The 27,245-nt window shown below is 39.1% G+C and overlaps 1 protein-coding gene across 1 annotated transcript; it reads right to left on the bottom strand.

The window, feature by feature from the left end:
• Window positions 1–2,731: 2,731 nt before the first annotated feature.
• Window positions 2,732–27,245, bottom strand: Psmc6 (proteasome 26S subunit, ATPase 6). Its single transcript, XM_090345115.1, has 14 exons — window positions 27,092–27,245; window positions 26,065–26,144; window positions 25,922–25,961; window positions 25,446–25,498; window positions 22,146–22,213; window positions 21,830–21,944; window positions 18,773–18,860; window positions 15,662–15,723; window positions 15,449–15,572; window positions 14,854–14,915; window positions 12,551–12,671; window positions 12,328–12,408; window positions 6,204–6,275; window positions 2,732–3,227 (listed from the first exon to the last, which is right to left on the bottom strand). Exons 1-14 carry the CDS (start codon window positions 27,216–27,218, stop codon window positions 3,109–3,111), a joined length of 1,212 nt encoding a protein of 403 aa, XP_090201241.1. The 5' UTR covers window positions 27,219–27,245; the 3' UTR covers window positions 2,732–3,108.

Raw genomic sequence — 27,245 nt, 5'->3', positions numbered from 1 at the left:
TCTCCCCACCCCTTCCTCTCGGCCCCCCGAAGCCAACGCCTCCCAGCCAATCACGGCCCACGCTCGCGTTCGTCCCGCCTCCACCGCCGCCAGGTGTCAGCGCGCCGAGCCCGCCCCTCTTCTAGAGCGCAGACGCGGAGGGCGGGGCCTGGACCCCAGCGCGCCGAACGGAGGGGGTGGGGCTGCGGCGGGAGAGTGGGAGGAGGAGAGCCGGAGACGCCCAGGGATGGACGGATGGAGGGCTGTCAGACCCGCCCGGCCCCTTCAGGCAGGAGCCTTCACAAAACCGACCAGAAACGAGCTTCCAAAAGGAACACTTCGGTTTCTCTCCGTGAATTCTGCGAAGTTAAAACCCCAACCGTATGTTATGCTGCACCCATAAACACCTATCACCTTTAGTAACTGAAAGGCGAGCCTGGTAAGAGTACATCTGTTTAATGACCCAGAGATTTCAACCCAAAACCAAAGATCCCAAAGAAACCGGCATCTCCCACTCTAAATTATACACAATATTGTAAAGTTTCTTCGAGTTCATATGAACGTAACAAGTACAGGGTTTGGGACTCTTTTGAAAGGGAGGTTCTGTTAATATATTGTTAATAAAAAATTAGGCCTAAGGTCTCCCACAGTCTAGAAAGATATATAATTATTTTGTTTTTAAGTACATGATACTCATGTTAACAAATGGAAGAATTCACACTTTAAGATCTACGTATCAAGCTGATTTAAAAAAAAAAAAAAAACCCACCAGCTGGGCCAGGAGTGTGGCCTAGTGGTAGAGTGCTCGCCTAGCATGCACGAAGCCTTGGTACCACATACACAGAAAAGCTGTGTAAAGCTGGAAGTGGTGCTGTGGCTCAAGTGGTAGAGTGCTAGCCTTGAGAAAGCTCAAGGACAGTGTCCAGTCGTAGAGTTCAAACCTCAGGACTGGCACCAAAACAAAAAACCCTACCAGCTGGGTACCAGTAGCTCCCGCCTGTAACCCTGGATACTCAGGATACTGGGATCTGAGGATCGGAATTCAAAGCCAGCCCATGCAGAAAAGTCCCTAAGACCCTTGTTTCCAATTAGCCACCTGAAAACCGGAAGCAGCATTATAGCTCAAGGTGGTAGAACGCTAGCCCTGAAGCAGAAGAGTCCCTGGGATGGCATTCAGGCTCTGAGTTCAAACCTCAGGACAGACAAAACAAACAAGCCAGGCGCCCTGGCTCAACATCTGTAGTCGGAGCTACGCAGGAAGCTGAGATCTGAGGATCAAGGTTCAAAGCCAGCCCGGCACTAAGGAACTATAGATTATCTCCAATTAATCACTGGCTCAACATCTGTAGTCGGAGCTACTCAGGAAGCTGAGATCTGAGGACCAAGGTTCAAAGCCAGCCCGGCACTAAGGAACTATAGATTATCTCCAATTAATCACTAGAAAACCGGAGGTGGGGCTGTGGCTTAAGGGGTAGGGCTATAGCCTTGAGCTGAAGAGCTCAGAGACAGTGCCCAGGCCCAGGGTTCAAGCCCACGACCAACAAAAAACAAAACAAAACAAAACAAAACAAAAAACAACAACTCAGCACCAGCGGAACTGTTTTTTTTTTTAAAAAAAGGCAAGATTTTTAAAAAATGTCAACATAAAACTGAGAGGGTCACATAAGTATCTCACTTCCCCTCTCTTTATATTTGCTTTTTATATTGTCATAGGGGTGTAATGCTCTGTCAGTTCACACAGCGCTGGTTAGTAATGTATTAGATAGCCAGCATCATTGGATAGCCATCTCCATCACTATTAGACTGTTCTCCACTAAAAATGATCAAAGACATAGAATACCCTGCTAGCAAGTCTTAATTTTAATATTGATTATATAATTAACCAGGTCAAATTTTTTTAAGTTTTTATAAAACTGAACTCCAATGACTTCTAATATCACCCTTTATGATAATTTCAACATTTCCAATGATGATTATTTAAGGTATCTTGTTACCAGTTTTATAGCCACATGAAATTTGTGTATAAATAACAAGTTTTATTTCAACATTTCTGACAACATCCACTTCATCTGATTCTTTTACTCTGGCAAAGTCACCATGGGTGAGTCTGGGAAATAATCAGTCTCTAAAAATTATATAATTGGTAAAAGAATTTCTCTCTGAATATTCCTATTAATATTCTCAAAAGGAAACTATTATGTCACATAAACTAAAAAAGCAAATCACATTTATAAACTATTCGATATTATTTTTAGTCAATGTTAAAAAAATTAACCAGGGGCCGGGAGTTTGGCCTAGTGGTTAAAGTGCTTGCCTAGCATGCATGAAGACCCGGGTTCGATTCCTCGGTACCACATACATAGAAAAAAGCCGGAAGTGGTGCTGAGGCTCAAGTGGTAGAGCTCTAGCCTTGAGAAAGTCCAAGGACAGTGCTCAGGCCCTGAGCTCAAGCCCAGGACTGGCAAAAAAAAAAAAAAAAAAAAATTAACCAGTGCCTAAGTTTTTCAATTAATTGTCAAATAGCCTAATCATAGTTAGATAGTAAATAATCATTTCTGGAACAATATGTAAAGTATCGATATATCTACTTTGCATATAATAAGATGATTTTATGAACTTTAAGTGTGGGAACTATTTTAAAATGAATTTCAAAGGCTTTATTTTAAATTACAACTTTATCTCATTATTAGTTTACTTACTAAAGAACCAAAAGTAGCAAAAATAAATGTACTCTTAAAGACAAGAATGTATGTAGGAGAACTAAATTAGATTTTATTCAACTTTTAGGCTGAAGAAAACAAATGATATAAAATAAGTCATAAGAAATGTTCTCTTGTATGACTATTTTAAACATGTTGAATGTTTTATAAAATGCTCACACAGCAAATACGAAAAGCGTCAGTATACTTCTTTTTGTAACTTCTGTTGCAACAAATGCAACAATAACAGTATAAATTTCTTCTGTACCAATTTTAAAAGTTGAAATATTGAATTACATACTAACTTTTGTATACATATTTTTATTCATAGACTTTAATAAGATCACTGCCAATACATACATTATTTTCCTTAACTTTATTTTTACAGTAAGCCAGTCTGTCATGCAGCCATCAAAAACCTTACAGAAAATTATACAGGCTTGTAGTCCAACTTAGACTCCAGCTTCTTAGAATCAGCAACTTTTCTGACTGCTTTCATGAAGTCTTCCTGAACTACAAAATCATGATCAGCACGAATTGCAAACATCCCTGTGGAAAACAAAACAATATCATTGCTGTTTATCTTCTACTGGCCTAGTGGGAGAGTGCTTGCCTAGCATGCACAAAGCCCTGGGTAGGATTTCTCAGTACCACATACACAGAAAAAGCTGGAAGTGGTACTGTGGCTCAAGTGGTAGAGCTCAGGCCTTGAGAAAGCCCAAGGACAGTGCTCAGGCCCTGAGTTCAAGCCCTAGGACTGGCACCAAAAAACAAACAAACAAACAAACAAGTAGGGTCATATACTGAGACAAGAGGGATTATGAGTAGGAGACAAGTCTGGACAACAGAGACTTTGCTCAAAACTAACACACCATAGAAACCAAATAATGTAACATAATGCAACAAATATAAAGGAGTTTACACTTACTATTTCTGAGCCAGTAATTCTCATTTGCTAACCACTATTTTCAATTAATTTTCATAGTTATGGTAAGCATTATTTCCAAACCAAATGCAGTGAGATAAGGTACAAGTAACCATTTCAATACCCTAAAATAGCACTCCAAACTTAAAAACTAAAAACATACACTTAATTCATAAGCATTAATTTCCTACAAGAGGGAAATGCATTTATGGGGGGCGGGGAGAAAAACGTAACATTAGGGCTAGAGATGGCTGAGAGGTGGTAGAGAGTTTGCTTTTACCATGTGCAAGGCCTTGGTTTTGACCTTAGCAGGGCAAAAGCAAATGAACAAACACCAAAAACCCTCCAAGAAATTTTGACAATATTCCTCTTTCCTTGGCAACAACCTAAAGAGTAGGAAGCCAAACTCATTCTCTTTCCCCGGCTTCCCTCCCCTCCCTTTGTTTTTCCTTCCCTTTTCTCTCACCCCTCTCTGGGCAGATCAAACTCAGGATGTTGCCCAAGCTACCTAAAGTACTATATTATTGAGCTACAGCCCCTCAGGCCTTTTCCAAACTTCTGAAGTTACTTATTAAAAATTTGATAAAGGAATAAAAACATTTTGTTCCTTAAAAAAAAAAAACATTAGTTGCATTATAGATATGGGTCTTAATTTTTATGACAATCCTATATTCGTGATAAACTGAAGCTAGCAAGCTATCATCTACTTACTAAATAAATTCTACCAACATTTCTATTGAGGAGCTATTTGTAATGAATGAAGTTTTTTGTGTGTGCGTGTAGTTTTTTTTTTTTTTTTTTTGGTTAGTTGTGGTGTTTGAACTCAGGATCTGGGCTCAAGGCTAGCATTCTGCCACTTTTAACGACAGCATCACTTCCAGTTTTTTGTTTTGTTTGTGCCAGTCCCAGTGCAATTTTTTGTTTTTATGGATCAGTTTTAAAAACTTTAAAGAAGCACAAATCAAAATTTGATAGTATCTATCTTTAAGATCCTTGGCACTGCTTTTCACTCCAATTTCACTAAAGCAATTCTCTACAAGAATTTGTTTTAGGGCCGGGAGTTTGGCCTAGTGGTAGAGTGCTTGCCTAGCATGCACGAAGACCCGGGTTCGATTCCTTGGTACCACATACTTAGAAAAAGCCAGAAGTGGTGCTGAGGCTCAAGTGGTAGAGTTCTATCCTTGAGAGAAAAAAATACAAGGACAGTGCTCAGGCCCTGAGCTTACGCCCAGGACTGGCAAAAAAAAAAAAAAAAAAAAGAAAGAATTTGTTTTAATGCAGATTGGAGAAACCCAATTTCATAAATTCATACGATAATTTGTATTTACTTGTATGAAAATTAGTAACTAGAAACTACTTAAGAAATTTGCTTTTTGGTTTTAAAATTCTGAATGGAAGACAAAGATTAAATGCCTCTAGGCAGATTTTTAAATTTACTTGATAACTACATATAAAAATAGCAACACACACAATCCACAGATTGGCTAAGGCCTCTGCCAGTAACTCATACTATAATTCTAGCTACCCAGGAAGCTGAGATCTGAGGATCTCAGTTCAAAGCCAGCCTGGGCAGGAAAGTCCTTGAGTCTCTCCAATTAACCACCAAAAAGCTGGAAGTAGAGCTGTGGCTCAAGTGCTAGAATCCTAGCCTTGACCAAAAAAAAAAAAAGAGAAGTAATGTATCTACAATTTGGCGAATGTAACAGTAACTCCTCTACATTACCTCGATAATAAAAAATTAAAATGGAAAAAAGAAAAAAGCACAGGGACAGCATGGTAGGTCCTAAGTTCAAAACCCAGGTCCAGTACCCAAAAAATGAATGAAAGGATGGAATGATGGAAGGAAGATTTTTTTTTTTTTATTGCCAGTCCTGGGCTTGAGTTCAGGGTCTGAGTACTGTCCTTGGACTTTCTCAAGGCTAGAGCTCTCCCACTTGAGCCTCAGCACCACTTCTAGCTTTTTTTTCCTTCTATGTATGTGGTGGTACCTAAGAATTGAACCGGGGTCTTTATGCATGCTAGGCAAGCACTGGAAGATTGTATTTTAAACAGATTACACAGAAATACTTCATGAACAATCTCAGAAGTTACAATTCAGTATTTCAAAGCTTACAATCAGAAAATAGACATTTGTTTATTTGGCAACACTATATCTAGTGCTGGCCAGTTCTAATTCCAACCACAGGCTGGATAGCTAGTTCTGTACAGCCTCAGACTTATTTCAGGACTCGAAACCTATAAGCATCCTGAAATGAAAAAGTTTAACGCCACTAAGAACAAATCTCATCTATTAAGAAAGAAGTGCTGGACAAGTAATGTTCCAGTCTCCCTTCTTTCTGCCAGGTAATCCTGAAAGGCATCCTTTATGTTTCTCCGAGGTCTACTCAAAATCCCACCCTTGGATATAGCCATTATTTCAATGGTGCACTCTTCTATATTAAGGTTTCTCTCTTTCTCTCATTTCCTGCAGACAGTTCTCAAAATATAAACAAGAAAAACTCCACAAATCCTTGTAAGGCTCAAATTCTGCTTTTAGTCAATCTCAAAATAGGTATAGCAAATTTTAAAAATCAAAGTCAGTAATAAAATGTATTCCTTACCTGCTTCAGTACAAACATTTCTCAGGTCTGCTCCATTAAACCCATCTGAAAGCTTCACAATTGCTTCATAATCTATTTAGAAAAAACATACTAGACATTAGTAAAATGATCATTGAAAACTATAAATTAAGTAAACCAGCACCAAGTAAAAACAAACATTCTTCTGGAAAAAATCATGAAAAGTTGAAGTATAGTACTGGAGACTGAGTGCAAGAACTCATTTGAACCACATTCCCAGGCCTTTTCAGTTTGTCAGACAGGGTCTGGTACTAGCATTGTCCGGAATGACTTTTTTCATTTTTTGTCTTAGTGGAGCTTGAGCTCTTCAGCTCAAGGCTACCAACCTACCCTGGGCCTGGGCATTTTTCCTGCGCTCTTCAGCTCAAAGCTACCACCATGCCTTTGATCCAACCCCCACTTCCCATTTTCTAGAGGTTAACTGGAAATAAGAGTCTGGGGGGGAGGGAAATGGGTACCAAGACATGTGAAAGGGTATCAATATATGTGAATTAATGCACCTTCTATCTGGCAAATATCATGTAACCCTTTTACTAATTACAATAAAAAAATGTAAAATAAATATCAAAAAAAAAAAAAAAGTCTCGGGGCCTTTTGTGCCAGGGTTGGCTTTGAACCTTGATCCTCAGATCTCAGCCTCCTGAGTAGTCAGGATTAGAGGCCAGTGCCACCTGGTCCAGCTCCTAGGTGACTTTTGAATCTCAACCTTCCTACTTCCACCTCCCAAGTAGCTTGATTTACAGACATGTAACATCATGCCTAGTTTTTTTTGTGAGAAGACTGCACTCAATTTTGCTGGTGCTGAATCACAATCCTTAACCTACTCTTTTTGGTGCTAATCTTAAGGCTTGAACTCAGGGCCTGCGCACTGTCCCTCAGTTTCTGCTGCTCAAGGCTAGAGCTCTAATACTTGATCCACAGCTCCATTTCTAGCTTTTTGTGGTAATTATTGGTAACAAAGAATCTTACACAGGCCGGAAGCATGGCCTAGTGGCAGAATGCTTGCCAGCATGTATGAAGCCCTGGGTTCTATTCCTTGGTACCAAATACACAGAAAATGCCAGAAGTAGTGTTGTGTGGCTCAGGAGGTAGAGCGCTAGTCTTGAGGAAAACTCAAGGACAGCACTCAGGCCCTGAGTTCAAGTCACAGGACTGGCAAAAAAAAAAAGTGTCTCTCAGACATTCCAGGTCAGATGTTAGCCTCCTGAGTACCAAGGGTTTACAGGCATGAGGCACTGGAGCCTAGCTGCCTATTTTTATGCAGTGAAACAACTAAGTAACAATCAAACTATGACTCACTGAAACTAATTTGGACAAATCTATAACATTTAAAAACCAATTTTTTGTTTGTCAGTCATAAGGCTTAAACTTGCAGCCTGTGTGCTATCCCTGAGCTCTTTCACTCAAGATTAACGCTCTAGGCTGGGAATTTGGCCTAGTGGTTAAAGTGCTTGCCTAGCATGCATGAAGACCTGGGTTCGATTCCTCGGTACCACATACATAGAAAAAAGCCGGAAGTGGTGCTGAGGCTCAAGTGGTAGAGCTCTAGCCTTGAGAAAGTCCAAGGACAGTGCTCAGGCCCTGAGCTCAAACCCAGGACTGGCAAAAAAAAAAAAAAAAAAAAAAAAAGATTAACACTCTATCACTGGAACTACAGTGCCATTTCCAGTTTTTCTAGTGCTTAATTGTAGATAAGTGTCTCATAGGGACTTTTCTGCCAAAGTTGGCTTTTAACAGTGATCCTCAGATCTTAGCCTTCTGAGTATCTAGGATTACAGGCATAATTAGTAGCTCATTTAAAACAAATGACGAGGGGTGACGGTATGAGTTAGTGGTAGAACACTTGCCTAGCATCTGTAAGGCCCGGAGCCCTAGGTTTAATATGCCACACTACAAAAACAATAAAATAAACAATTATAAAAATGGGACCTAATAATATAAACCAAATATAAAACATCAAAAGCAAACATCAAACATTTTAACACATGAATTTTTTTATTTTTATTTATTTTTAAATGCTATAGCAGGCAGCACATATATGATAGAGACTAATTTAAGAGCTGTAGGTTTGCCAAAGATATAGGGTAGAAAAAAAGCCCCTTCAATAATTGGTATCAGGAAAACTAGGCATCCATATGCAGAAAACTGAAAGTAGATCCTTGTTTGACACCATGTACTAATATCAACTCAAAATGGATAAAAGACTTCGATACAGAAGACCTGAAACTCTGAAATTACTGCAAGACAGAATAGAAGACACAAATACCAGAACTTATAGACACAGGCAGAAACTTTTTAAAGAGTTCAAACGGCATGGCAGATAGGAAGAGACCTGACAAATGGGATTACATCAAAAAATCTAACAAGTTCGACACTGCAAAGAATATAGTTATTGAACTAGAAAGACAGCCAACTGACTGGTATACAGTCTTACCAGCAATATATCCTACAAATACCTATATCCAAAATATACAAGGAGTTCAAGAAACAAACCCTTCCCAAAGCTAATAAATCACTAAATGGACAAAGGAGAAGCGGTAAAAACGGCCAAGAAACACATGAGAAAATGCCATAAAAGCAATGCAAATCATAACAATGCGGAGATTCCATCTCACCCTGATTAGATTAGCCAACACCATGAATTTGAACAAATGTTGGAGAGGATGTGAGGAAAAGGGAACCATATTGCACTGTTGGTGGGAATGTAAACTAGTACAACTACTCTGGACAGCAGTTTGGAGGTTCCTCAAAAACTAAACATAGATCTCTCTACACCCCAGGCACACCACACTCCTGGGCACCCACCCAGAATATCACAAGCAGGATCCATAAAGAGACTTGCACATCCATGTTCATCGCTGCACTATTCACAATGCCCAACTTATGGACATAGCCCAAGATGCCCTATAATAGATGATGGATTTTTTTTTAATGTGGTACCTAAACACAGTGGAATTTTACACAGCCATTGGGAAGAGTAATATGTCATTTGCAGGAAATGGATAGACCTAGAATAAATCATGTTAAGTGAGGTTAGTCAAACTCAGAGACACAAACTCTGTATGTTTTCTCTACTCTAAGGAAGCTGGTCCTAAAATACAGGGACATGACTGTAGGCATTCCCACAGTGAGGCCAAAGGAGGATACTCTTAGGAGAGGATCACAAAGCCACAATGTCTATATACAGCTGATCATAAAAAATAATATTTATCAACACGAACTCCGGAAAATGGAAAGAAGAGGGTTTTTGTTTTTAAACTTTGTTGCTGTTTTCTTTTTGTCCTGTTTGTTTATCCATCTTTGGGACAGCAAAGGGGAGCACAGAAATGGAGGGATACAGGGTGAACAAATGTAGCAGTGGCATTCACTAGACACTATGTTGAAAATGAACTACACACCGTTGGTGAGGATCGGAGGGAAGTGAGAGAAGAGGTGATACCGTCCAAAAATAAATGCACTCTTTATCTAACTTATGTGACTAACCCCTCTGCGCAACACCTTAATCATTTTTTTTTAAGCTGTAGATTTTGGTGGCAGTCGTGGATTTAATAAAGAATAAAAGAAATGAGCATAGACTAGTTTAAGTAACTTTGATGAGATGCTCATTGTCAGGCAATGCCAATCTCTTTGAAATCATATACATTGCATTTAGTTGGGTTCCAATCGTGTTAAGCATTTCTGACAGCAAGGATTCTCAAAGGTGCCACAGAACATAGCAAGAACTCATTATTTGCAGGAGATACCTAAAAACTGACATCTTTCATTCAAACCTGCCTTTCCAGCTCGAATCACTCATTAAGAACAATGAAAAACAAGGAAAAAAAGTATTTGTAGTTATTTTCCATCAGCTGGGTGCTGGTGGCTCACACCTGTTATTCTCCTATTCAGGAAGATGAGACCTGAGGATTGGGCAGGAAGTCCATCAAACTCACTTCCTTCCACCAGAAAAACAAAAGTGGAACTGTGGCTCAAAGTGGTAGAATGCTAGCCTTGAGCCAAAGAACTAAGGGACAGCACCCAGATCCTGAGTTCAAGCCCCAAGATCAAAAAACACAACAAAACAAAGTAATTGTTTACATATCTAACTGGTATCTCACATTTTTGTAATCAGAATCAATTTGCTTATTCCCTCATTTAAATCTTTTTTTTTTTTTGGTGGGGGGGAGGGTTGGGTATGAAGCTCAAGCTATAGAGCATCTGAAGTCCCTGAGTTCAAGTTGCAGTAATGACAAAAACAATACCTAACCTTTTCCGTGTTAATTTTAACTGTAACTCCAGTTTCTAGCTGCTTGGTCAAATCTAATTTTTTTATTCTACTTTTTTGCCACTCATACACCACATCAAATTCATTAGCAACTCCTGTTGATCTTACTTTCAAAATACATCTAGTTTCATCATTTAAAAAGATTTGGTTGCCAGCACTGGTGGCTCAAGGGTGGCTCATACCTATAATCCTAGCTACTCAGGAGGCTGAGATCTGAGGATCACAGTTCAAAGCCAGACCAGAACTAAAGTCCTTGAGACTTTTATTTCCAGTTAACCACTAGAAAACCAGAAGTGGTGCTAGCCTTGAGCCGAAAAGCTCACGGACAGTGAGTGCCCAGGCCCAGAGGCCCAGAGTTCAGGCCCTACAACCAAAAAAAAAAAAAAAAAAAGATTTGGTTAATTACACTTCAACAAAGCTGTGGATGGAAAGACTTTGCTGCCACCCTGGGCAAGCCATGTAGCTTCTTGAAGTAACTTCCTAACTGAACCTCTTGCTTCTATCCTTGTCTCCCTTCGATTTATGCTGGATGACTAGGATTTACTTTTGAAAAATACAAAGGGAGGGTAGAAAGAAGAAACAAGACTGACCAGGAATAATTACTGAACTGAAATGGATCACAGGAAAATCTACCTGAATATTTTCTACATTGTTCTGATTTTTGTTCCAAAAAGTACATATTCAAAATTAGAATATAATTGGCTAGGCAGGAAAAAAAAAATACAACCTTTTAATTAACTTAATTCTTTTTTTTTTTGGCCAGTCCTGGGGCTTGAACTTAGGGCCTGAGCACTGTCTTTTGGCTTTATTGAGGCTAGAGCTCTACCACTTGAGCCACAGCACCACTTCCAGTTTTTTTTCTATATATGTGGTACCGAGGAATCGAACCCCAGTCTTCATGCATGCTAGGCAAGCACTCTTACCACTAGGCCAAACTCCTGGCCCCCTAACTTAAATTTTTTATAGACAACTCATAGAAAGAAAAAATGATATAACTTTTAGACATAGCAATATGGCTACCTGATTTTTTAAAAAGTACCAAATACTTAACGTGGGGCTAAAAGTTCACCATATTCTCATGTCTATCTTTCTCTAGCTCTAATTTTCTGTTGCAGTTGAAATAACCAAATTATTCTTCTGCATACAATCCTTTAATAGTATTCACATTACTAAAAGAGCCAAAATAAAGTTTAAGAAAATAAAAGTAAAAGCCTAAGTTCCTAAATCATGACCTCTATCAGGCACTTACACAAGCGAGTATCAATATTTGTAGGACTTTACCTGCTACTACCTCCGGTTTCCTTCACTCTGCCATAAACACCTGACCTGCTGCTCCTTGAATGCCAGCACCTTCCTGCTTCAGGGACTTATAGTGTGGTGCTCTCTCTGCATGAAATGATCCTTCTCCTATACCATGTCTAGTTCCTTCATTTATTACTTAAGATTATCTTCTTAGTTAGGTGTTCTCTAAAGACTAACCATTCCATACCACCACCACCACACATAAAAAATGTTCACTCTCAGGATGGCTCACAGCATTCCTTATCTTCTCTTGCTTCATTTTTTTCCTTACCTAATATGTTGCATGCTTTACTTACTCTATCAAATATTTTTCCTGACAAAAATGTAAAGTTCTCCAAAGGCAGAAAACTGTCTCATTCATTGCTCTATCATCCCCAACACTTGCAATTTGTAGTATAAAATGTAAGCTCTACAAATATCTAATAATTTCAAAAATGTGCTTGCCAAACAAACATTAAACTAGTATGCTATCAGTAATACCCAAGTATCTTGCCTTATTTACCTTATGTAAAATACTTATAAAATCAGCTATTTTCTTACCTATTTCACCATGCTTTGTAATGGGACCTGCATGGATTTTCAATATATCTAATCTTGCTTGTTCGTTTGGTAAATCAATATCTGAAATAATAAAATATAAGAAATTATTTGGATATTCCATAAAACATAAAAATAAATGAAAATAAAGCAGGAGTGAAGGGAGGTATAAAAAGATAATACGACACAAATGGAATTGGGCAACAAGTGAAGAGTCTTAACTCACGTATTTTTCTATCTAATCGTCCTGGACGCAGCAAAGCAGGATCCAGTGTATCTGGTCTGTTTGTAGCCATGATCATTTTAACTCTATGCAGAGTATCAAATCCATCCATTTGATTCAGTAACTAAAGATATTAAAAATTAAAAAGATTTTATCAAAAGTCCTAATCCCTTAAAAAACAGTACATGTAATAGCCCTTTATATAACGAATATAGCATTATGTACTTCTTATAGGACAGTGTGTGACCTTTGTGCATTTGTGTGTGGTGGCAGGGATCAAACTTAGGGCTCTCATATGCTAGGAAAGTACCTTACCACTGAGCTACACCCTGGCCCTCTTAGGAGGACATGTTTTCCACAAGATTCCAAGATAAATTATGTACCATTTTATTGCGACAAGTAATTTAGATGAATCTCAAGTTGTCAATTTTGAACTATACATGGATCTGATTTCCTATGTCAAATTTTTTAATATTTATTTATTTATTTATTTATTTTTGCCAGTCCTGGGGGTTCAACTCAGGGCTGGAGTACTGTCCTTGTGCTTTCTAAAGGCTAGAACTCTACCACTTGAGTCACAGCACCCCTTCCAGCTTTTTCTATATATGTGGTATGGAGGAATCAAACCCAGGTCTCTGCGCATACTAGGCAATCATTCTACCACTAGGCCACACTCTCAGCTTTAATGTTTATTTTCTTAGAATAGAATCTGTAAAAAAAAAAAAAAAAGCAAATGTATCAGGTGCCGGTGGCTCACATCTATAGTCCAATCTACTCAGGGGACTGAGATCTGAGGATCCCATTTCAAAGCCAGCCTAGGCAGGAAAGTCTGCTGACACTTCAATTAACTAAAAAGCCACAAGTTGAGCTATGGCTCAAGTGTGTCTTCCTTGAGAAAAAAAAAGCCAGCATCCAGGCTCTGAGTTCAAACCTCAGCACTAGACAGACAGGCAGACACAGACAGACAGACACAGACAGACAGACAGACACACACACACACACACACACACGCACACGCATTCAATCTATCAAATGTTTATGATAAGACATACATAGCATTTACATTGGCAGACACAGATTTCTACAAATTTGATAAGCCAGGTGCCAATGGCTCATGCCTGTAATTGTACTCAGGAGAGTTAAGATCTGAGGATCAAGGCTGAAAACCAGCCCAGGCACGAAAAGTTGATGAGGCTCTATGTTCAATTAACCAAAAGCTGGTAATAGAGCTCAAGGAGTAGATTACTATCCCTGAGCACAGAAGACCAGGAACACAGCACCTTGGTCCTGAGTTCCAGCCCCAGAACAATACACATATTAAAAAAATATACTGATAGTAAATCTACATATTATGTTTTTATACAACTCTATTTATTGTACAAAGACATACTATAAGGCATTAATAATTAATTCCTAAAGCTTTCTTGACTGAATGCTGAAAACCTTTCTGAATTTAATGAACTTTTTTATGTGTATGGTACTGGGATTAAATCCAGAAGTTTGGAGATAGTATACAAGGATTCTATTACTGAATTATATCCCAGGCCTAACTAGAATTTTAAAATATAGGTAGCTTGATGAGGTATGCTGGTACACAACTAATCCAAACACTTAATGGGCTAAATCAGGATTCCAAGTATGAGACCAGCCTGTGCTATACTGAAAGATTCCACAGCAAAGAAAACAAAACATAGCTAATCTCAATGTCATTGATGACATTATCAGTTACACATGTAAAACTGTTGTATTATTCTGTATTCTGAAGAGAAAAAAAAAAGCTCAACAATTTAAGCACTCTTTCAAACCATATAGAATGCTTTTTCTACCTTTTTTTTGAGGGGGGGAAGGGCAATACTAGAGCCTCAGGGCCTAAGCACTGTCCTTAAGCCTCTTCTGCTCAAGACTAGCGCTCTACTCCTTGAACCACTGCACCACTTCTGGCTGTTTCTGAGTAGTTTATTGGAGATGAGAATCTCATGGACTTTCCTGCCCAGATTGGCTTCAAATTGCATTCCTCAGATGTCAGGCTCCTGCATAGGTAGGATTACAGGCATAAGCCACCAACACATGGCTCTTTTCTCTATCTTTTTGAAATATACATTCAGGATCATTACCTCAATACCCTACTGTGCAACAGTGCAACAAAACATGCTCCAATCCAACTGTAACCTAGAACATTGCTTAAGTTCTTCCCATTCCTTTCTTCCTTTTTACTAGTCATTTTCTTATTATGGATTATGACAAAAACACATTAGTTCCTGTGAATATCTTTGTCTTTGGTCAGTCAAGTTTATAATAATCTTTACCTCCATTAAAGTTCTCTGAATCTCTCTGTCAGCTGAAGTACCCTCAGAAAACCGACGACCACCTTAAATAATAACAAATTTAGAAATGGATCAATATTACTCTTTTTGTCTATATCCATTATTTAAGAATACAGTATATAACTTTCTGGAGTAAAAAATATTAGAATAAAAATAGTGAATTATGCTGACCAAGTTAGAAATGATTTTGGTATACTTATCTGTTTATTAAGCTTGGTTAAACTTTTTATGTGCTATATTTCATATAAGTCAAGAATTACAGATAAAGAAAGAAATAAGATTTTAGTTTGTAAAAACTTCCTCGAACACTTAAACTAATGTGTGTGTTTTTTCTGTGGTTTTTTTTTTTTTTTTTTTTGGCCAGTGCTGGGGCTTGAACTCAGGGCCTGAGCACTTGGGCTTTCCTCAAGGGTAGCGTTCTACCACTTGAGCCACAGTGCCATTTCCAGCTTTTCTACCTATGTGGTACCGAGGAATTGAACCTGAGTCTTTGTGCATGCTAAGAAAGCACTCTACCACTAGGCCAAACTCCCAGCCCAAAATAATGTGTTTTTAATTTAAAAAATATTATTCTTACCAATAGCATCTATTTCATCCATAAAAATGATGCATGGCTGATGGTCTCTGGCATAATTAAACATTTCTCTAATCAAACGAGCACTTTCACCAATGTACTTGTCTACAATAGAACTAGATACAACCTGATTAAAGGAAAAATATTAAGGTAAATAAAAGACAATTCAAGTAAAAATTTATCTTTAAACAATTACAAAAGACCCTCTTCCTTTACCTTTAGGAAATTGCAGTCCAGCTGGCTGGCAACAGCTCGTGCCAAGAGTGTTTTTCCTGTGCCTAGAAATGACAAAAGTCTTACTTAGATGGAAAATACAACAAATTTTTTCAAAAGTCTTTTCAGAATGTAATTGCTTAGTTAATAAATTTTCCAAACTTGATCCTAAATCCTAAATAGAATTTTAAATATTAAAACTGTAAGTTTAACTCAGAATATCTCTTAGAATTTTATTTCTTAATTGAGATATAACTATCATCAAAACTATTATCCTCATATTCTTACTATTACCCCGTGGTGAACACATTTAAAGTCTATACTTAGTAATCCTGAAATGTCTAATAGACTATTAATACCAGTTGTTATGCAATAAATCATTAGGACTCATTCCTCTTGTGTAATTGAAGTAACTTCTCTGGTACCGGCCTGCCACTTCCATCCTAGCCCATCCTTTCTAGCCACTAGTAATCAATCTACTTTTTCCTTCCATGAGTTCAACTTTCTAAAATCCCGTAAGTGAGGCCACAAGGTCTATGCGTGACCTATTTCATTTAATAAAGTATTCCCTCAATATATCCATGCTGCCACAAATAACAGAATCTCATTTTTTAAGAGCTAAATCATATTCCATTCTTTACATATACAACATTTTCTTATTGGTTCATCAGTCAATGGGCATTTAGCATGTTCTGCTATGTTAGCTGTTGTAGTGTTGTAAAAAGCAAGAAAATGTAGATAGTTCTTCAAAATATGAATTTCAGTGCCCTTGGAGAACATTTATACATCTAGAAGCAAGATTGCTGAGTCACATAGTAGTTCTATTTTAAATTTTCTGAGGAATCCCTTCATGTTTTCTATAATGGCTCCATCAATTTACATTCCCACCAATAGTGTACAAGGATTCCCTTTTCTTCACATTCATGTCAATATTAGACATTTATTTCCCTAGCTCCTTTGTTCTTTTATTCTAGCTGTTCTAACTGATATACAGTAGCAGATCCTTTGACGTACTTTATATTACTAACATTTCATTCAGATGAAATAAATCAAGATTAGTTACCACATAGAGAGTGAGAGAAACTTGTGTTACAGTGAAATACATTGCCTATCCAGCGTGCTGAAGAGACCTTAGATATCAACTACTGGTTATTTGAAAATTAATCGCCTACTGAAGTAAATCTTTCAAACATCAATATTTTTCATTATGTGGTATTTAAAAAGCAAATATTTTAGGCTGGGTGCGGTGGCTCACGCCTGTAATCCTAACTACTCAGGAGACTGAAATGTGAAGATTAAGGTTCAAAGCCAGCTTGGGCACTAAAGTACATGAGATTCTTATCTTCAATTACCACTAGAAAAGGGGAACAGGTGCTCAAGTGGTAGAATGGTAGCAGCCTTTAACTGAAGAGCTCAGGGACAGCGCCCAGGCCCAGATTCCAAGCCCCACAATCTACCAAAGAAGAAAAAAAAAAAGCAAATGTGTTGCTATTACTCCTTATCTCAATGTTTAAGAATTAGCATATCAGAGGCCAGGCACCTATGGCTCATACCTATAATCCTAGCTACTCGGAAGGCTGAGATCTGAGGATCATGGTTCAAAGCCAGCCCAGATACGAAAGTCCTTGAGACTTATCTCCAATTAACCACTAGAAAACCAGAAGTGGAGCTGTGGCTTAAGTGGCAGAGTGACAGCCTTGAGCTAAAGAGCTCAGGGACAGTACCTAGGCTCAGAGTTCAAGTCCCATGACCAACAACAACAAAAAAAATAAGCATATTAGAAAGATATCAAGTTCACAGTGCTAGACATACATTTTTTAAAATCTCAATTTTTATACAGGAGTCAATGGCTTATACCTATACTCATAGCTCTGAAGGCTGAGATCTGAGGATCAAAATGTAAAGCCATCTCTAAGGTAGACAAATCTGTGAGACTCGTAAGTAATCAGCTAAAAGCTAGACCTAGAGATGTGACTCAAGTGGTAGAGTGCCAGCTATTGAGTGAAAAAAAGCTGAATGAGAACTCCAAGCACTGACAACTCCAGGACCCAAGTTAAGACCCAGTACCTACATAAAATACGCAACAGGTATGTCATTTGTTTTACCACAACAGGTTCACTTTGCTCATTCTGAAAAAAAATGTTTGCTAGAAAACAAAAAATGAATCTGAATAACTAAGAGCTAATCCCTAGCTAAGCAACAGAGCAGTGACATACATTGTTAAACTGCCCATTTAAGTGAAAATGGTATTCTATGAAAAATATCTCAGCCAGGTGCAGTGGCTCACACCTATAATAATAGCTACTCAGGAGGCTGAGATCTGAGGATCATGGTTCAAATCCAGCCTGGTCACTAAAGTCAGTGAGACACACTAATCTCCAATTCACCACTAGAAAAACAGAAGTGGTACGGTAGCTACATGGGGTAGGGTGGTAGCCTTGAGCTGAAGAGCTCAGGGATAGTGCCCAGGCCCAGAGTTCATGCCTCATGACCACAAAAAAAAAAAAGTATCTCATTTAGCTGGCAATTCAACTACATGAATGCTTTTCCTAAGACAATATAAGTATTTTATGTAATTTTCCCATTTCATCTGACAAATATAAAACATTATTTAAGGGTAAAGATTCAATAACATAACATTAATGCATTCTTCTACTTTACCAACACTTTAGTGAAACTGGCATACTTTTACATTGCCAGTCTGTGGCAGTCCAGAACACAAAATTACTAGCACTGACCTGTGTCACTGACAGCTAATTCTCATGCTAAGTAATGCTACCCATATTGCTTCTGTATCATCAGCACAGATGTCCATTAGATGAGAGCCCAACATTTAGTTTTTTATGAAAGTAGTTTTGGCCTAGCAGATTCCATGAAAACATCTCAGGGACACCATTTATCTCTGAGTCACAGGGCATTCAAGTCACATGGCCTATCAGGAGTATACACTGCAGGAAAAAGTGGACTGTGTATGTCTGATGAACAGCAGATATACATCCTTATCCTAGTCTCACTCTGAACAGAGTAGAGGTTGGAACTGATCACACCAAATGCCCTATTTTCATTCCTTAATCCACTCAATTTTTTGTGGAATAGAAATAACTCAATACCAACCTGGTGGTCCATATAACAAACAGCCTTTTGGAGGTATTATTCCTACACGCTGGAATAATTCTGGGTTTGTAAGAGGTAATTCTATTACCTAGAAAAGAGGTTACAGGTTTCTTTAAGAAGTTAATAAAGACTTTAACATATTTCCTAATTATCTGAAGTCTAATATCAACAGTAGTTGTATGCATCTTATTCAATAAGATAGCTAAACTTCCATGCTAAGGGTTTTTTCCCTTCGGGTGAATATAAGATAATTTAAATCTAAAAAAAGTGTTATATAGTGGCTACTTAAACAAAACACATACTTTATTATACACAGATATTTATCAAAAAATACTTGTAATGAACACTGATAATCTATGCATCTATAAAATTCAAATTGTACCTCAATGGTAAATTATATTAAAAAAAACTTGAAGAAAAACCTCTGTTGTGGGCCGGGAGTTTGGCCTAGTGGTTAAAGTGTTTGCCTAGCATGCATGAAGACCCAGGTTCGATTCTTTGATACCACATATAGAAAAAAACCAGAAGTGGTGCTGAGGCTCAAGTGGTAGAGCTCTAGCCTTGAGAAAGTCCAAGGACAGTGCTCAGGCCCTGAGCTCAAGCCCAGGACTGGCAAAAAAAAAGAAAAAGCTCTGTTGCACTTTGCTTGTGAGAATACAACACAAAGTAATTATGAATAAGGAATATGTAATTACCACTAAAAAACAGTACACAAAATTTTCAGCTGCTGCTACTGTGTCGTAACATCTTGAAAACAATGTATTGTACTCTCAATACTCAAGATGGTCTCACAGAAAGATAAAATAAACAATAAAAAAACTGATCTTTTTTTTTTTTGGTTGGTTGTAGGACTTGAACTCTGGGCCTGGATGTTGTCCCTGAGCTCTTCTGTTCAAGGCTAGAGCTGTACTCCTTGAGCCACCGTTCCATTTCCAGTTTTCTGGTGGTTAACTGGAGATAAGAATCTCAGAGACTTTAGTGCCTGGGCTGGCTTTGAACCATGATCCTCTCCTGAGTAGCTAAGTTCACAGGCATGAGCCACGAGACTAAACCGAGTAGTTGACTTGACCACCTTAAATTACTCACAATTTTAACTTAAGATAAACTAACTGTGCACCAATGGCTCACACTTGTTATCCTAGCTACTCAAGAGTAGCTAAATCAAGGTTTGAACCGAAAATCCATGAAACTCTTATCTACAATTAACCACGAAGCTGGAAGTGGAGTAGTGACAAGTGGTAGAACATTAGCCTTGTGGAAAAAAAAACAAAAACAAAAACAACTCAGGGACAGTGCCCTGGCCCTGAGTTCAAGCCCCAGGACTGGCACACACACAAAAAGATAAACTACAATGGAGTAGCTGTCTGTGTACATAAGCTATGATTAGGACAATGTAAAAATAGGACCCATCAGTAAAGTGTCTGGAGATGGAAACTGTGAAATCTGCTTCTGTGTATAACTGATGCAGGAAATCACTGCAGAAGGTAAACTTTCACAGCCACCAAGGGCCTTCTCTTCCCTTTTGTCCTTTCATTCAACAAAAGGAGTGGTGGATTCTTTTATACTTATGCAATGCATCCTCATCCACAGTCAAAGAAAACTTTGGTTTCACCATCACCTGGAATGCTTGTTTAAATGGTAATTCCTGTCTACTGAATCAGTTCTACTCAAAGAGTTTGTATTTTTTTTGGGGGGGGAGGGGTCATGGGGCTTGAACTCTCCTTGAGCTCTTCAGTTCAAGGCTACTGCCCTATTCCTGGGCCTGGGCATTGTTTCTGAGCTCTTCAGCTCAAGGGTACCACCCTTACCCTTGAGCCAAGCCCTACTTCCTGTTTTCTAGAGGTTAACTGGAGATGAGAATCTCAGGTCCTTTTGTCCCCAGGCTAGCTTTGAACCTTGATCCTCAGATCTCAGCTTCTTTAGTTAGGATTACAGGCATGAGCCACTGTGCCCAGCAAGAGCCTGTATTTTTAATATATTATTTTGGGAAATATAATGTGGTGAAGATTAAGAACAGGATTTAAAGCTGATATATTTAGGCCAGGAGTTTGGCCTAGTAGAGTGCTTGTCTAGCATGCACAAAGACCTGGGCTTGATTCCTCAGTACCATATATATAGAAAATCTGGAAGTAGTGCTGTGGCTCAAGTGATATACCATTAGCCTTGAGGAAAGCCCCAGGACAGTGCTCAAGCTCTGAGTTCAAGCCCCTGGACTAGCAAAAACAAAAAACAAAAACCTGATATAAGATGCTCCAATCATTCTCATTCACTCCTAAATATAGGCTTACTTTAGAACAAAACCAAAACCAACAGGACAATTTACCTTACAGATAATTCTCAAGAAGCCATCTGTGCTGTAACACAAGCAATGCTAATATGATTCTTCACTAAGAAATTAAGTCACTCCTATACCTCATTTTTTTCTTAAATGACACAAATAATAACAAAAACAATACATTTATGGCAAAGGTAACTTTCTATCCTGTGAGAAATTACCATTAAAGGCTTATGGAAACACTGCATAATACATTTTATCCAAAGCACTTAGAAACACTATTCATAAAACCAAGAACACAAAGCAATGGGCATCAGGTTATATCAATTATTCTTAGCTTTCTTCCACTTTTTAAAAAATTTATCATTAAGTAGTTGTACAAATAAGTTATAATTAGGTTATGAATAGTATCAAGGTATCTTGATCAACCTTACCCCTTTCATTAGTCTCCCCCATTTTCCCTTTCCTTTCTCTACTCTCAAGATATACAGTTCAATTTTTACATAATGTACATTATATAGAATGACTGCGTTTGCTCACCCTTCACTCATCCTCCACTGTCGTCAGAAAAGAGCAGGATTTTTCTGACATCGGATACCCCCAAATTAACTAAAACATTCAGCCTGAAACTTAGCACTATTCTCTTCTCATGCAGAGTATTATACTATACTCTGTAACTGTATTTGGACACAAAGTAGCTTTTCATCCTCATTCTCCCTCCAGGCATATTAAAATCAGTACTATTTATTAGTAAACTAGAGATTAATGTATATGACACCAACCTCTCTTAATTCCCGAATCTGTTCTGACAGCCCTCCAATCTCAGAATAAGAAACATTTCCAGGATCTTCATGAGACATGTTGTAAACCAATGGATCCACCTCTCTTGGCAAATATCTAGAATGAAAAAGCATGCATTTTTTTTTCTCCAAAATACATATTTTCTCTTTGCTTGTAGATATGAGTATAAATGACTTATTCATGAAAGCAAAAATAAAAGATTTTGTGGCAAAATCTTCAATGATTTCAAGAAGCATGTATTTTGAATAAAACTTTAAGTGATAATAAAAGGTAAACTAAATAGACTAAGAAACTCACCTCATGATAGTTAGTGTAGTCATATCCAAAGCAACTCTTGTTCCAGGCTTCAGTTTACTTTTGTCAAGCTGGTTTTGTAAAACAGAAAGTATTACACAAATAGCTTAAAAGAGAAATACTCTAACAAGAGCTTGATATTTAGAAACCAAATACACATTTTTATCCTTTTTTTTTTTTTGCCAGTCCTGTGCTTAAGCTCAGGGCCTGAGGACTTGGATTTTTCTCAAGGCTAGAACTTTACTACTTGAGCCTCAGCACCACTTCTGGCTTTTTCTAAGTATGTGGTACCAAGGAACCTGGGTTCTTCCTGCATACTAGGCAAGCACTCTACCACTAGGCCAAACTCCCGGCCCACATTTTTATCCTTTAAGAGACAACGTAAACACCGAATTATAAACTCCAAGCCCTTTAAAGAATCTCAGGAGGCTGAGATCTAAGGATCTTGATTCAAAGCCAGCCCAGACAGGTCAAACTCTTATCTCCAGTTAACACACACACACACACACACACACACACACACACACACACACACACACACACACACGTGTGCGAGCGCGCAACTATGGTTCAAGCAATAAAGCACTAGCTTAGAGGGGAAAAAAAAAAGACCAGGGACAGTACCAGGCCTTGAGTTCAAGCATCTGGTCTGGCCCAACTCAGGAGGAAAATGTAAAATCAGAAGTCTGAACTAGTAATAGCTTTGCTTTTGAAGAAGGAATGTTCTTGGAGATTTTTCTTTCAAAGGCTTACTACTTGATATCATTTTGTCCATTATTTTGACTTAGGCTCTAGAAAAGTGAGTTTGAGAAGCATTTATAAAAAAAACCTCCTTTTTGTGCTTGCCTAGCATGCACGAAGACCTGGGTTCGATTCCTCAGTACCACATACATAGAAAAAAGCTGGTAGTGCTGTGGCTCAAGTGGTAGTGCTCTAGCCTTGAGAAAAGTCCAAGGACAGTGCTCAGGCCCTGAGTTCAAGCCCCACAACTGGCAAAAAAAAAATAAATAAATAAAATAAAACTGCCTTTGTGAACATTTGGGAGGGAAAAAGAAAAGGAGGTAATCTAAGGTATACCCTTTATATTTATTTTGAAAAGCATAAATTTGGGGTACTATGTATGTGAATTATCATAAGCAGTCAATGTATTGTTCCATTCTCTGAGATTTTTAATTAATATTTAGTAATAAATACATAAAGTAAACTTGACTCTGGTGGTTCACATCTATAATCATAGTTACTGAAGAGACTGAGATCCAGAGCATCTCAGTTCAAAGATATCCCTTACAGGAAAATCCACAAGACTTCATCCCCAAAATAACCACTGGGGAAAACAAACAAACAAACAAAAAACAGGCTGGAGGTGTGGCTCAAGTGGTAGAATGCCAGCAGTGAGCAAGAAAACTGAGACAGAAAACCAAGGTCCCAAATTCAAATCCTAGTACTAGCACAGAAAACAAACAACTAAACAATCTGCCTGGGTCCCTTTCTAAAAGAACATCCTGCCTTTGGCCTTCACTACTTAACTCTACCACTGGAGTATTACCCCTAGTTTCAAGTACACTCCATATTAGGAGAAAATATACCAAACAATGGCTGGCACATTTAAGCATAATAACTTACTTAGTTTATATAATTAAAAGTCACATTAAACTCAAGATATTATTTTCTAAAAGTAAAGTTACTTTGTAATCATTCTTGGAATATCTGTAATTTCCACAAGAAGGGGGAAGCAGGAAGATCTTAAATTCAAGGTCAGCCTGGACTATATACTGAGACTGCTGCACAGGACCAACTCCTCCTACCGTCATACACACACATACATACAGACACAAAAGAAATCCTGATATAATACCCAGAGAACAGTCTTCCAGTGAGTTTGTAAGATTCTGAAGAACAGTATTAAAGAATAGAAGAGTACATAAATTTGACTTTGGATGCTGTATTTGTAAAGTATTTGTAGGTAGTTTCCTTTGAGTGCCAATGAAAGAGTAATTCTAAAGGACTTCATACAAAATTAACTTTGTTACAGTTCAGTTGATGAGGAATGTTTTTGAATGTTTAAATGATAGGGTCTAAAAAAAGTCATTTTAAAAAATGAAACTGGGGTCGGGAGCCCAGTAGTAGAGTGCTCGCCTAGCATGCACGAAGCTCTGGGTTTGATTCCTCGGCACCACACATTCAGAAAAAGCCAATGCTGTGGCTCATACAGCAGAGTACTATACTAGCCTTGAGCAAAAAGTGTCCAAGGACAGTGCCCAGGTCCTGAATTCAAGCCCCAGGTCTGGCCAAAAAAATAAATAAAGGGGAGGAGGGGACTTGATGGTAGAGGGCTAGCTGAACAAACCTGAAGTTCTGAGTTCAAACTCTGTACCATGAAATAAGCCAAAGGAAAGTAAGAAACAATATACTGAAACAAAATTTAATCAGTATCTGGTGACTCATGCTTACAATCTGACTCAAAAGACTGAGATCTGGAAGATCCAGACTCTAAGCCAATCTTGTATAAGAAAAATCCTTGAGATTCATTCTCTAAAATAGCAACAACAACAACAAAAAACTCACAGTATTTGAAATTTGATAGGGAAGGGGGGGAAACCAAGACGGGTGGGGGGTGTGGGGGGGGGAGGGAAATGGGTACCAAGACATGTGAAAGGGTATCAATGTATGTGAATTAATGCACCTCCTTCTATCTGGCAAATATCATGTAACCCTTTTACTAATTACAATTTAAAAAAATGCAAAAAAAAAAAAAAAACCCACAGGGCAGAGCTAGTAACCCTAACTACTCAGGAAGCTGAGATCTGAGGGTCCCAGTTGGAAGCCAGTCCAGGCAGGAAAGCCTGTAAGACTCTAATCTCCAATTAAATCACAGAAAAAAGTGGAAGTGGCACTGTAGCTTACATGGTATAGTATTAGCCTTGACCAAAAGGAACTCAGGGACAGTACCCATGCCCACAGTTTAAGCTTCAGGACTGGGGGGAAAAAAGACAGGCTAGAAGCACAGCTCAAATGTTAGAGCAGTATTAGCAAGCAAATCAAATGAGGATGAGACTTCAAGCTCAAACTATTGAACTGACAAAAATGATTTCCTCAGATTTCTCAGTAGTCCATCTATGGTAGAGCAGGAAGTAAGGAATACCTGGGGTCATGGACCATGCTTTCAATTCAGGCTTTAGTAGTAATAATTTTCTGCCAAAACTATTCTTGACTGTCAAGGAAGGATATGTCTAACTTTCTTACCTCAGTAATTATAAGAAAGCACATTGGTTAATTATAAAGCACCACTCAATTATAAATTACCTGTCGACGACAACCCACAACATATCTTGGTCCATTTGTAGCTTTAACAATGACTAGGAAAACAAAAAAAGAAATTGAAAAACATAAAAAACTAACAAATTTAGAAAACATATCTACATTGATAGAGGGCTTAGATTTGTTTTTGTCTTTCAAGAAGAATTAAAGGAAAATTCAAGTTTATGCAAAAATATTATTTCCTTAAATTACTGTCACTAAGATAACAAACATTTCAAAATCTGGGGATCTGGGCCAGGAGTTTGGCCAAGTGGTAGAGTGCCTGCCCACTTCCTTGGTACCACATATACAGAAAAAGCCAGAAGTGGTGCTGTGGCTCATGTGGCAGAGAGCTAGCCTTGAGCTGAAGAGCTAAGGGGCAGTGCCCAGCCCCAGAGTTCAAGCCTGACTACCTACAAAAAAACAACAAAAAACCTGGGGATCTTTTTTTTTTTTCTTTACCAATAAGTTAGTCCACTTACATTTTTCTTCAGTTAATTGCTTGAGCACTTCACCTACAATCTAAAAATAGAAATGAAGCATTACTTATTTATTTATTTTACCAAACAGTGGAAATACAGGGCAACTAACCATCAAGCCCTGCATCCCATAATTGATCACCTACCTGCCCGACGCTTTGTAGGGCCTTCAGATCATTTTCAGACTTTTCATACTGTTTGGTAAGTTCTTTTAACTGTTCTCTTACTGAAATAATATAATTTGGACATTTTACATTAAGCAGTACTTCAACGCACTAGAATTACACGTCTCACATTTGCCTCCGTCTATTTCACTTCGTGTTCATTTCATAGCTACCACAAGCCAAGACATTTTGTTATTTGTAATGCATAGGGGACTTTTTTTTAAAGAAATGTTACAAAGTTACCTCTTCATCTACCGGATTGGCAACACTTCTTTACGCACATCTTAAAGTTCCATTGCGTAACCCAGGGACATCTGGCATTTGCCTTCACTTTCAAAGCCAAAAGGGTGTCCCTTCGTCATCTCTTCCCCTCTCCTCCCGGACGCCCCTCTCCCGGCGACAAATGCCGTTCCCCACAGAATCGTGGTACGCCCCCACTTCACTAAAACACGCTGGTTCTTTCCATCAGCGTGGGGGAGGGGGCAGTAAACGCCTAAGAATGCGAGGCAAACTTGAAAGGCTGTGGGACCCCGGGATCCCCCATTCAAAGCTCCCCCCATCCTGCTTTCAGCTCGCAGACCTGGCCACGTCCCCCAAGGCCCGTCTCCGGCCAGCGCCGGCCTGGACCCCAGCGCCTGGCCCTCCCGGGTCCCGGGATTCCAACGCTGCCTCCCCGCCGCCCTGGCACTCCAACCTCGGGCACCAGCGAGCCCGCACCGCCCCACACTGGTCCTCCCGGTCCTCTTCCCCCTCCATCTCCGAAGCCAACTTTCTGTCATCCCGACGCGGCCGCGTCCACGCCCGCCAGGCCGCTGCGACCCCCGCCCCGCCAGGTCCACGCCCGCGGGCTGCAGCGCCCCAAGCCCAGGCCGGATGACAAAGCGCCTTGTCCCCGGACCGAGGCCTGCTCCATCCCTGCGGCGCGGCTGCGGGCTCCGCAAGGCCTCCGCCTGGCCCGAACCAGATCGAGTCCAGGCGCAAGACGGTGTGGAAAGAAAGGTGCACTCACACTCCTTGAGACGGCCGTCGATTTCCTTGTGCTCTAGCAGCTTCTTGCGGTAGTCCTGAAGCGCCTTATCTCTAGGGTCCGCCATGATGAGAAGCCGTCGCTCATAGGGGATGCCGGGAATGGCCATGGCCGCCCGGGCGGGGGAAAGGGGCGG

The sequence above is a fragment of the Megascapheus bottae genome, chromosome 14, assembly GCF_031878675.1.
Source record: "Megascapheus bottae isolate mThoBot1 chromosome 14, mThoBot2.hap1, whole genome shotgun sequence".
In the NCBI taxonomy this organism is placed as follows: Eukaryota; Metazoa; Chordata; class Mammalia; order Rodentia; family Geomyidae; genus Megascapheus; species Megascapheus bottae.
The sequence above is the reverse complement of the archived record's forward strand: the minus strand, read 5'-3'. Positions and strand labels throughout refer to the sequence as shown.

Coding starts and splice junctions, on each gene's coding strand:
- Psmc6 (XM_090345115.1), bottom strand. CDS start 27,218: ATGGCCATTCCCGGCATCCCCTATGAGCGACGGCTTCTCATCATGGCG. Junction 12,672..14,853: donor TTCAGAGAACTTTAATGGAG/GTAAAGATTATT, acceptor TAATATCTTTAG/TTACTGAATCAAATGGATGG. Junction 3,228..6,203: donor AAATGTTTGTACTGAAGCAG/GTAAGGAATACA, acceptor TGTTTTCCACAG/GGATGTTTGCAATTCGTGCT.